The sequence below is a fragment of the Megascapheus bottae genome, chromosome 22 (assembly GCF_031878675.1).
Source record: "Megascapheus bottae isolate mThoBot1 chromosome 22, mThoBot2.hap1, whole genome shotgun sequence".
Lineage (NCBI taxonomy): Eukaryota > Metazoa > Chordata > Mammalia > Rodentia > Geomyidae > Megascapheus > Megascapheus bottae.
Window position 1 is genome coordinate 11,889,842 of NC_143530.1, and position 11,229 is coordinate 11,901,070.

General features: G+C 57.1%; 1 protein-coding gene across 1 annotated transcript in view; it reads left to right on the top strand.

The window, feature by feature from the left end:
• Tulp1 (TUB like protein 1) overlaps positions 1–11,229 on the top strand; it is a 12,836-nt gene continuing 1,607 nt past the window's right edge. The window contains exons 1-14 of the mRNA XM_090355224.1: positions 1–47; positions 121–196; positions 990–1,068; positions 1,181–1,303; positions 1,350–1,458; positions 2,870–3,030; positions 4,066–4,155; positions 4,223–4,351; positions 4,537–4,685; positions 6,919–7,089; positions 7,229–7,341; positions 8,452–8,566; positions 8,654–8,752; positions 10,658–10,829. Of these exons, the coding sequence (XP_090211350.1) occupies positions 1–47; positions 121–196; positions 990–1,068; positions 1,181–1,303; positions 1,350–1,458; positions 2,870–3,030; positions 4,066–4,155; positions 4,223–4,351; positions 4,537–4,685; positions 6,919–7,089; positions 7,229–7,341; positions 8,452–8,566; positions 8,654–8,752; positions 10,658–10,829 (1,633 nt within the window). The remainder of the gene's footprint in view (positions 48–120; positions 197–989; positions 1,069–1,180; positions 1,304–1,349; positions 1,459–2,869; positions 3,031–4,065; positions 4,156–4,222; positions 4,352–4,536; positions 4,686–6,918; positions 7,090–7,228; positions 7,342–8,451; positions 8,567–8,653; positions 8,753–10,657; positions 10,830–11,229) is intronic.

Genomic DNA, 11,229 nt, shown 5'->3' on the forward strand with positions numbered 1-11,229 from the left:
ATGCCGCTGAAGGACGAGACCCTCCGGGAGGTGTGGGCCTCCGACAGGTGGGGACCCCCCGCGCCCCCCGCCCCGTCGGGGAGGGGCAGAGAGAGACAGCCCCGCTCCCTTCCTCCGCAGCGGGCCGGAAGACGGAGGCCGGAGCCCCGGGGCCCCGCGGCGCCCCGCGCCCTCAGCGAGTCCCCCCGCCGCGCAGGTACCCCCGCCCCCGGCCCGGCCGAGCGAGCTGCACCCCACGCCGGGGGCTGGGCTTGGGGCTCTGGGGTCTGGTTTGGGGTCTGGGGTGGGGGGTGTGGGGTCTGGGGTGGGGGATCTGGCGTCTGGTTTGGGGTCTGGGGTGGGGGATGTGGGGTCTGGTCTAGAGTGGGGAGTCTGGAGCTGGGGGCCTGGGGTCTGGTTTGGGGTCTGGGGTGGGGGATCTGGCGTCTGGTTTGGGGTCTGGGGTGGGGGGCCTGGGGTCTGGTCTAGAGTGGGGAGTCTGGAGCTGGGGGCCTGGGGTCTGGTTTGGGGTCTGGGGTGGGGGGTGTGGGGTCTGGGGTGGGGGCTCTGGGGTCTGGGGTGGGGGATGTGGGGTCTGGTCTGGAGTGGGGAGTCTGGAGCTGGGGGCCTGGGGTCTGGTCTGGGGTCTGGGGTGGGGATCTGGGGTCGAGTCTGAGATGGGGGTCTAGGGTGGGGGGTCTGGGGTGGAGGATCTGGGGTGAGGATTCTGGGGTCTGGGGTGGGGGTCTGGGGTGGGGGTCTGGGGTGAGGGTTCTGGGGTCTGGGGTGGGGGTCTGGGGTCTGAGGTGGGGGTCTGGGGTGGGGGTCTGGGGTCTGGTCTGGGGTCTGGAGTGGGGGTTCGCCCCTCCTCCGCACCAGCGCCCGCCCGCAGCGCCGCCTCTTCTAATCCCGGTTATTTCTGGAGGCGGGGGGGGGGGGGGGGGGAGGTTGGGGGGGTTGGGGGGGATTAGAGGCCTCGGGCGCTCCGAGCCGCCCCTCCCGGCCCCCAGAGGCCCGCACCCCGGAAGAAGAGGACCGAGACCCCCTCGTCCCCCGGCTCCGCGGGACCCACACCCCGCAAGCCAGCGGGTGGGTTTGGTGGGGGCGCGGGGAGCCCCGGGGGAGGGCGGGGCGGGGAGGAGGGGGGGCGCCGGGGCCGGGGCGGGGGGGGGGGCGCCGCGCTGAACCCCGGACGGCACAGGGCCCAGGCGGAGGCCGCGGGAGGAGCCCACCGTCTACGCCAGGTTCCTCCGGGACCCCGAGGCCAAGAAGCCGGACCCCCGGGACACCTTCCTGGTAGCCGGGGGCCCCGACGCCACGGAAGGTGAGGGGGGCGGAGGGGGGAGCTGGGGGCGGGGGGGGGGGCGCAGGACCGGGCAGCCTGGGGAAGCGCCAGCCTGAGGAGGGCGAATCCCCATCACCTCCCATTTCACCTCCGGGGAAACTGAGGCACAGAGCGGTTGAAAGGGTGGTCTTCAGGTACAGCTTGGGGCCCCAAGGAGCCCGGATGGGTCTGAGTCAGGAAACAGCAAGACTAGGATGGGGGAGGCAGGGGCAGGTTGAGAACCCAGAAAGGAAGGAGAGGAGAGGAGAAGAGAGGAAAGAAGAGGAGAGGAGAGGAGAAGAGAGGAGAGGAGAGCAGAGGAAAGGAGAGGAGAGGATAAGAGAGGAGAGGAGAGGAGAGGATAAGAGAGGAGAGGAGAGGATAAGAGAGGAAAGGAGAGGAGAGGAGAGGATAAGAGAGGAGAGGACAGGAGAAGAGAGGAGAGGACAGGAGAAGAGAGGAGAGGATAAGAGAGGAGAGGAGAGGAGAGGAGAAGAGAGGACAGGAGAGCAGAGGAAAGGAGAGGAGAGGATAAGAGAGGAGAGGAGAGGAGAGGAGAGGAGAGGAGAGGATAAGAGAGGACAGGAGAGGAGAGGATAAGAGAGGAGAGGAGAGGATAAGAGAGGAGAGGACAGGAGAAGAGAGGAGAGGACAGGAGAAGAGAGGAGAGGATAAGAGAGGAGAGGAGAGGAGAGGATAAGAGAGGAGAGGAGAGGATAAGAGAGGAAAGGAGAGGAGAGGATAAGAGAGGAGAGGAGAGGATAAGAGAGGAAAGGAGAGGAGAGGAGAGGATAAGAGAGGAGAGGACAGGAGAAGAGAGGAGAGGATAAGAGAGGAGAGGACAGGAGAAGAGAGGAGAGGATAAGAGAGGAGAGGAGAGGAGAGGATAAGAGAGGAGAGGAGAGGAGAGGATAAGAGAGGAGAGGACAGGAGAGGATAAGAGAGGAAAGGAGAGGAGAGGAGAAGAGAGGAAAGGAGAGGAGAGGATAAGAGAGGAGAGGACAGGAGAAGAGAGGAGAGGACAGGAGAAGAGAGGAGAGGATAAGAGAGGAGAGGAGAGGAGAGGATAAGAGAGGAGAGGAGAGGATAAGAGAGGAAAGGAGAGGAGAGGATACGAGAGGAAAGGAGAGGAGAGGAGAAGAGAGGAAAGGAGAGGAGAGGAGAAGAGAGGAAAGGAGAGGAGAGGGAGAGGATAAGAGAGGAAAGGAGAGGAAAAGAGAGGAAAGGCAAAGAAAGGAAAAGGTTACTCTTACCCTGACCACTGGTGATTCGTGCATGTAATCCTCGCTGCTCCGGAGGCTGAGATCTGAAGATCGAGGTTCAGAGCCAACCAGGCAGGAAAGGCTCAGAGATTCTTATCTCCAATGACCTACTCAGAAAAGCCATGAGTGGTACTGTAAGTGGCACTGTGGCTCAAGTGATAAAGTGCTAGCCTTGAGAAAAAACAGCTCATCCTCAGAGCCCAGGCCCAGAGTCCCAGTCCAAGGATTGGTATGCAGGCGCACACACACACACACACACACACACACACACACACACACACACACAGTGCCAGCAACCTGCCAGTTCTGGGTCCCACTATGAGTTTCTGTCCATAGATGATGAGGAAGAAGAAGATGACCAGGATGAAGAGGAGGAAGAGGAGGAGAAGAAAGAGAAAAGCTCTGTGCCCCCCAAAAAGCCCTCCAAGGAAAAGGAGAGGAGGGCCAAAGCCCCAGGCCTGAAAGGTGGGTGCAGGGGGCACTGGAGAGTCCAAGCTACCTGACAACCCCTGAGCACAGGGCATGAGAATCAGAGTTCACCAGCGCCTTTCCAGAAACTTCTCCACGGTGTACTTTGACAGCCTGCTGTTCCCCTCCTCCACCCTGTTCAGGGAGGGCCTTGGGAGTTTGGCTTTCTTTGTTTTGTTGTTGTTGTTTTTTTTTTTTTTTTGCCAGTCCTGGGCTTGAGCTCAGGGCCTAAGCACTGTCCTTGGGCTTTCTCAAGGCTAGAACTCTACCACTTGAGCCACAGCACCACTTCCAGCTTTTTTCTATGAATATGGTACTGAGGAATCGAACCCCGGTCTTTGTGCATGCTAGGCAAGCACTCTACCACTAGGCCAAACTCCTGGCCCCTTTGTGACATTTTTACTCAAATGGATATTAATGTTATTCTTTTTACTGGCCACAGGAGCTGTAGTATATTATAAAGTGAATAAGTGTGGCACTAGTGAGGCTTGAGCAGAGTGATCCCAGCATGCCAGGCGGTGAGGGGAGGGCCTGCGCGCTGTCAGTCAAGCAGTGGGCAGAAGAGGCTCCTGAAGGAGTGTCTACGGGACTGGGGTGGAAAGGCCAGCAACTGATGCCCTCTCCCACTTGCTTACTGCTCATTCGGATCCTAGATTTTGTCCAGAGGTGAGGAGAACATAAACGCCAGGCGCTGGTGGCTCAAGCCAAGCCTGTAATCCTAGCTGCTCAGGAGGCTGACATCTAGGACTGAGGCCCACTAGACTCTTGTTTCCGATTAACCACCCCAAAACCGGAAGTGGTACTGTGGCTCCAAATGGTAGAACATTGCCTTGAGCGGAAAGAACTCTGGAACAGCACTCAGGCCCTGAGTTCAAGCCCCACCGCTGACAAACACAAACCCCCAAATCAATAACCGGAAACCATAAAGACAGGCAGAAGGCAGATGGTGGGCCCTGCCAGGCCTTCAGCTTCCCTGGGGATCAAGGAGGGGTGAGGGGGTCCCAGCACCGCCATTGTACCTCTCATTTGCAGGGGACCCTGGAAGCCCAGACCCCCCACGGAAAGCACTTCGAACCAAGAAGGAGGCAGGACAGGGGGCTAAGAAAAAGGCGAAGAAGAAAGGTGAGCTGGGCCCAGGAGCCTCTGGGACTCTGGAGGGGGCAGGTCCTGACATTTCACACCCACATAGCAGGATCTGAAGAGACTGACAAGGATGGGGGGAGCCCCAAGGGGGTGAGGAAGAAGAGCCCAGCTGCCATGTTTCAGGTTGGGGAAGGCAGCCCAGGTGAGGCCGCACGCTTCCCCAAGAAGAAAAAAGGTGGGTGTGCCCTGGCCTCCAGGGGCTCTGGAGGGCCTGTGGTCAGGACAAGGGGAAGAGTGCATGCTCGAGACTCAGAAAATGTGGGGGTCCTCTTGGCTCCTATTTTGACAGCTGGGGGAGGGGAGGGTACCTAAGCTTGTTGAAGCCTCAGACCCCCCCCTCCTCCCCCCCCCCGTGCCCAGCCCCATCCAAAAGCTCAGAAGGAAAGAAGGAGGAAGAGGAGGCAGTAGAAGAAGAGGAGGAGGAGGAGGAAGAAGAGGAGGAGGAGGGGGCAGCTGTGGTCACCAAGAACAGCAACCGGAAGGGCAAAACTAAAGGAAAAGGCAAAAAGGTTAGGGGTGCAGAAGGGGAGGGGGAAGAGAAGTGAGGCCTGTGGGGTCAGGTGGGCCAGATGGGATCCTGGCTCCCCTGTGTGACAAGGGGACAACAGACAGGGGCTGGGGGGGGAGGGGGCAGAAGAGGCGCTGAGGACAGCAGGTTCTGGCTGGCCACTCAAGGGCCCTGATTTGGAATGTCCTCTGCCTTCCCTGCATAGTAAGACTATCAGATCCAGCTACCTACTCAGGAGGCTGAGATCTGAGGATCGCAGTTCAAAGCCAGCCCGGGCAAGAAAGATAAGCCTCTTATCTCCAAAGAACCATCAGAAAACCCGAAGTGGCGCTGTGATTCAAAGTGGTAAAGTGCTAGCTTTGAGCTGAAAAGGCACAGGGACAGTGACTGGAAGAAGCCGAACAGGGAGGTAGATCCAGAGGAGAAAAAGTGAAGGAGTGAGTGATGCAGAACTAGATTCATGCCAGCAAAGAGAAAGCACACAAAGGTAGCTCCCTGGTGATTCTCTGACTCCGTGGGTTGATCGTGTCAGGTCTGCTGGCTGATTCACACAAACCAGATGCGGACGTCTGGGCCTTGAGGCGGGTGCATTCTCTCGGGGAGAGCACAATTGCAGATCTCTACAGCCAAGGCCCTTGAAATTCCCAGCTGTGGGAGTGTTTGAGTCCGCTCTGGCTTTTTCCACATGGCATTCCAAACATAGTCTTGTGTTTCCCAACTTTCTTCTGAAGCAGGGCACAGGAGAGGCTCTACACATTTGCTCCAGGCTGAGGGCCCCCGGCTGGCTGCCCCCTCCACACAGGAGAAACCTGCCAGTGGCCAGAGCGCCGGCCATAGCACTAAGTTCTTGTACTCAGGTGCAGCAGGCACCGGCTACTAGTCCTGTCCTCTCCCTGGTAGGAGCCAGGGCTTTGAGTCATGCTCCCTCCTGGAAGGGAGAACACAAGGACAAATGGGCGGGCCTCTGGGAGCACTGAGGGCCACTGTGACGTCCCCAGGCCATCTGTGGGCTTCTGCAACCAAAGCATTAGGAGTTTCTCAAAGAACAGAGCACCCATCCTCCAGGGGCTAGCGGTGTAACAAATCCCTCCGCAGCAGCACTTCAACAAACGTGCATTTCCCTCCACTCAGCTTCTGGAAGCCAGAAATCAAGGAGAGTCTTTGGGAAGCCTGATCTACATATCAGTCCATGTCAAAGATGGCTCACTGTGGTGGCTGTGGTCTGGAGGCCTATTCCTGTCTGCGTGTCCCCTCCTTAGAGTCTTTACAAGACCTGGGTCCCCCAACTTTTTCCAGAGCCAAAGAGAGTACATGCAGAAGCCACAGAGTCTTTAATAACACACTCTTTAAAAACCAACGAGGGCTGGGAGTTTGGCCTAGTGGTTAAAGTGCTTGCCTAGCATGCATGAAGACCCGGGTTCGATTCCTTGGTACCACATACATAGAAAAAAGCTGGAAGTGGTGCTCAGGCTCAAGTGGTAGAGCTCTGTCCTTGAGAAAGTCCAAGGACAGTGCTCAGGCCCTGAGCTCAAGCCCAGGACTGGCAAAAAAAAAAAAAAAACCAACACGAAGATACTCTGTGACAGAAGGCTCTGCATGCCTAAAACCAGAGCTGGGGTACCTGGTGCAGGTTGGGTGGCTTTAGTGGTAGATGCTAACCTTCAGTGGAAAAAAAAAAAAAGAAAAAAAGCTCAAAGACAATGCCCAGGCTCTGAGTTCAAGCCCTAGGACCAGCACATACACTCACACACAAGAGGCTGGGTGTGGTAGTACATACCTATAATCCCAACCCAAGGAGGCTGAAACATGCAAGGCCAGCCTGGTTGATAGACTCGTATCTCAAGGACGAATCAGCAGATTAACCAAAGATCCTTTTGAGGTGCATGACCATGTTGATTTGGGGTTTTACCCGTTTTGCACAGGCACCTTGCTTATTAGCCGTGCAAGAAAAAGGAAAACCCCACCATGAAAGATGTTAATGATAGAAGCAGGATTTGAACTGCTCCAAAACCCTAGCTCTTGATCACAATCGAAATGAAGTAACAGGCTTGGGGGCTCCTGAACCCCTGCTGTCACACTGGACAGAACTGGAAGGCACAGATAACCCAGGCTGCAGGGCCCAGCTCTGTCCTCACAGGGTGTTGGGTGGCCCAGCCTGTCACCTGCCCTGCCTGCTTCGGGCCCTGCTGAGGCAGGTCCTGATCGGCCCCACTGAGAGGTCCTCTGTCCACCAGAAGGTAGAGAGGGCTGTGTCCCCACCCGTGGAAGTGGACGACCCCCTGGAGTTCGTGCTGCAGCCTGCGCCCCAGGGCCGCACGGTACGCTGCAGGCTCACCCGTGACAAGAAAGGCATGGACCGAGGCATGTACCCCTCCTACTTTCTGCACCTGGACACACAGAAGAAGGTGGGTGCAGGGGATGGGGGTCCTGGGAGGGTCTCAGATCGGGGGCCCACAGGGTGGGCCACCAGCCTACCTCCACCTCCTTGTTCCTTCCCAACTGTCTGTCTGTCTGTCTATCCATCTGTCTGCCTCCCTCCCCCAGGTGTTCCTGCTGGCGGGCAGGAAACGGAAGCGGAGCAAGACAGCCAATTACCTCATCTCCAGCGACCCTACCAACCTGTCCCGAGGAGGGGAGAACGTCGTGGGGAAGCTGAGGTGGGTGTCCCTGGGGCAGGGCCTGAGGTCAGGGTGGCAGTGCCCAGGCTCCCAGACTCTGGAAATGTGCCCTGGCCTGGGGCACGGGTGACTTATTCAAATGGCCAGCAGGCCTGGGTGGGCTTCAGGGTTGGTGTTTCCATCAAGGCCGGACGCAGGCACTGTTGGATGGGACCAGCAGGGAAGAGGGCTCAGCTCTGTGGGGACAGCACCAGGCCTATGTTGGCTGTGTGAATCCCTAGCCCCTGGGGCTTAGCAGCTACCTGACATGTCCTCAGTGACTCCGAGCCATCGTGGGCTGAGTCAGTGTGGTTTCCCCAACGTTCCGGCCAGTTGTCTACCACAGTGTGAGAGGAGGTGGGGATACTAGGCCTTTTTCTTCTGGTGCTGGCACTCAGGCTTATCATCAGGGCCTGGGTGCTATCCTTGAGCTTTTTACTCAAGACTGGTACTCTACTACTTGAGCCACAGCTCCGCTTGCAGCTTTTTGCTGATTAATTCAAGTGTCTCACAAACTTCCTTGTCTAAATTGGTTTTGAACTGTGATCCTCAAATCTGTCTCCTGATTAGAGCCACCAGCACCTCCCAGCTTCCTCTCCTTTCCCTCCTTTCTTTCCTTCCTTCTTTTAATTTTTTGTTCTTTTCTTTACCTTTCCTTTCCTTTTCTTTTCTTTCTGTCAGTCGTGGGGCTTGAACTCAGGCCCGGGCACTGTCCCTGAGCTTCTTTTGCTCAAGGCTAGCACTCTACCACTTGAGCCACAGCGCCCACTTCCAGCTTTTTCTGTGTATGTGGCACTGAGGAATCGAACCCAGGGCTTTCTGCATCTTAGGCAAGCACTCTAGCCCTAAGCCACATTCCCGGCCTCTCTGAATACCGTTTTGTTTGTTTATTTGTTTTGGTTTTTGTTGTTGTTGTTGGCTGTGGGGCCTAAACTCTGAGGCAGAAGGAGCATGAGTTTGAGGCCAGCCTATGCTATATAGTGGACCGTGTCTGGATGTGAAGGGTTCAGTGCTGAGTACCCCCTCTTTCCTGGGGTGGCAGGGGAGGATCTGTGCGGGTGCAGGCCTCGCTGCCCCCTCAGCCCTGGCCTGGCCCCACTCTGCCTGCAGGTCCAACCTCCTGGGGAACCGCTTCACCGTCTACGACAGCGGACAGAACCCGCGGCGGGGTGGGGGCGGCGCCGACGTGAACAGCCTGCGCCAGGAGCTGGCAGCTGTGATCTACGTGAGGGCCCCGTGCGTCCAGCCCCCAGTCCTCCCCTCCAAAGCCCTGGGGGGCAGAGGGGCACCCTGACCCGCAGCTCTCCCCCAGGAAACCAACGTGCTGGGCTTCCGCGGGCCTCGGCGTATGACAATCATCATCCCTGGCATGAGCTCTGACAACGAGAGGGTCCCCATCCGGCCCCGAAATGTGAGTTCTCTACCCCCCAGCCCCCAAGAAGGGCTGGGGACTCAGCTTCCCCAAAGCCCAGCATTCCTTCACTCCGGCCGCTTTTAGAATGAAGTCCAGTGTGTCATGGAATGCAGTTTTTCAGAGCAAGTCACGCACTCAGGGCCTCACAGAATATAGCCCAGGGAAGAGCACCCGAACAGGGAGAGCCAGTGCAAAGGCCCTGCGGCCGAGGGCACCTGGTGTTTTGAGGATCAGCAAGGTGGCCATGGGAGCTGGAGGACATGAGGTCAGAGGGGAGGGTGATAGGAAGATAGGCCTGTGTAACTGGTTTGTGTTCTGAGAAGCAAGGGAAGGTTTTGAGCTGAAGAGCCATGACTTTTTTTTTTTTTTTAAAGCAAAGGTTGAGGGGAGGGACGTGCGGGTGTGGCGTCGGTTAAGAGTTGTCTAGGGCTGGCAGTGCTGGGCTTTGCTCCTTAGCACAGCAGGTCAGGGAGCCCAGGACTTGACGCAGATAAATGACACGTCCCCGTGCTCACAGGAGACTGGTGTCACTCTCCTCTTTTACGATGGAAAGTAATACCCTGTCAGCTGCTCCCATGCCCTTCTCTGCTGAGTGCTGTGCCACTGTCAGAGGCCACACTGAGCCAGGGGCACAGCTATGGGAAACGGCCTCTGGGGTCCCACGACTGTCCTTGCAGGCCTGGAGGAATGTCCAAGTTGGGACTCAGTAAGACCAAGGTGCTGGGGGGGGGGATGTTCTTCTCATCCATCGTGGGTCGTTCCCACTGCGGTCACTGGTTTTGGGGAGAGTACTAGTGTTTCAACTCAGATCTGCCTACTCACCTGCTTTGTGCTCTACCACTTGAGTCACACCCCCAGACATGCTGCGTGTGTGTGTGTGTGTGTGTGTCCTAGGACTTGAACTCTGGGCCTGAGCACTATCCTTGAGCTCTTCAGCTCAAGGCTAGGAGTACTCAACCAACTTGAGCCATACTTCCAGTTTTCTGGTGGTTAACTGGAGATAAGAGTCTCATGAACTTTCATGTCTGGGCTGGCTTTGAACTGCGATCCTCACATCTCAGCCTCCTGAGTTGCTAGGATTACAGGCGTGAGCCCTTGGTGCCCGTCTCCCAGCCGTGCTTTTTGCTGATTAGTTTGGAGATAGAGTCTAGAAGACTTTTATGACCTGGCTGGCTTCCAACTGTAGTCCTCCAGATCTTAACCTCTTGAGCAGTTAGGATTACAGGCATGAGCCACAGCCCTCAACTCTGCAATCATTTATTAAACACCTACTGTGCCAGGTACCTGAGACCCAAACTCCACACAGCAAGTTCCTAACATACTACCGTGAGTGCTTAGCCTGAAGCAGAACTGCTTTAAATAACACTCCATGGGCTGTGAATTTATCCAGTGCTCACACACCCCATTGTGTGGGACACAGAGGCATGGAGACAGACAACACAGTATCTAATTCCATCCCAGTAAAGGCATGGCAGGCGCAAGGCATCATGGGAGCTGAGCTGAGCTATTGAAATCAGGAAGGCTCCATGAAGGAGGTGATCTCCAAGCCAGGAATGTGAGCAGGTGACTGGAAGGGAGACGGCACACCAGCGCCATCTTATAATCGTGGCTCCTTCCTCTCGCAAACTATGCCACTCTCTTGGCATAGTCATAGGTCCTGGAAACCTGCTGGGGTATCAGGTACTCCTTTCGATTTCCCAGCATGCCATTTTGGACACCCCCCCTCCCCCAGACAAGCCCTCACAGCTGTGTGCCCAGCCACTAGCACCCTCAGGGACCAGGGATACTGATGCCCTGAATGGATGTTGCATGCCTGACTAAGCATCCTAGTTTCTGCATGGGTGTTCTTCGCCACCTCTAACCACGCTCTCCTGCCACCCTCTCCCTACCCTGCCCTCCCAGGCCAGTGATGGGCTGCTGGTTCGATGGCAGAACAAGACTCTGGAGAGCCTCATTGAGCTGCACAACAAGCCGCCGGTTTGGAATGAGGACAGTGGCTCCTACACCCTGAACTTCCAGGGCCGGGTCACCCAGGCCTCGGTGAAGAACTTCCAGATAGTCCACGCTGATGACCGTGAGTGTCAGGGCCCAGGTCAGGCTGCTCCCTGCGTCTGCCTGACCCCTGGCGTCACTCAGGCCTAGCTCCAGCCTGTATCCCAGGACGTCGGCGAGGTTCCTGTCTCCAAGAGCCTTGGCTCTGTGCTTCTGGGAGGCTCTGCATTCCCACAGAGAGCCAGGTTCTCAGTCTAACCTTGACCCTCTGGGGGTAGAACTGGGACTTGGAGAGCTGGATTGGATCAGAAGGAGAGAGGAGCTGCTAGGGTCCAGCAGCCACCAAGAACCCAGCCTGACGGGGTCAAAGGTGCTGAGGCCCAGAGGCAGGCTCTTACCTTCTGAAGTCTCTGTTTTGCAAGCCAGGCTCTGATGGCTCAGACCTGTAATCCTAGCTACTGAGGAAGCTGAGCTCTGAGGAC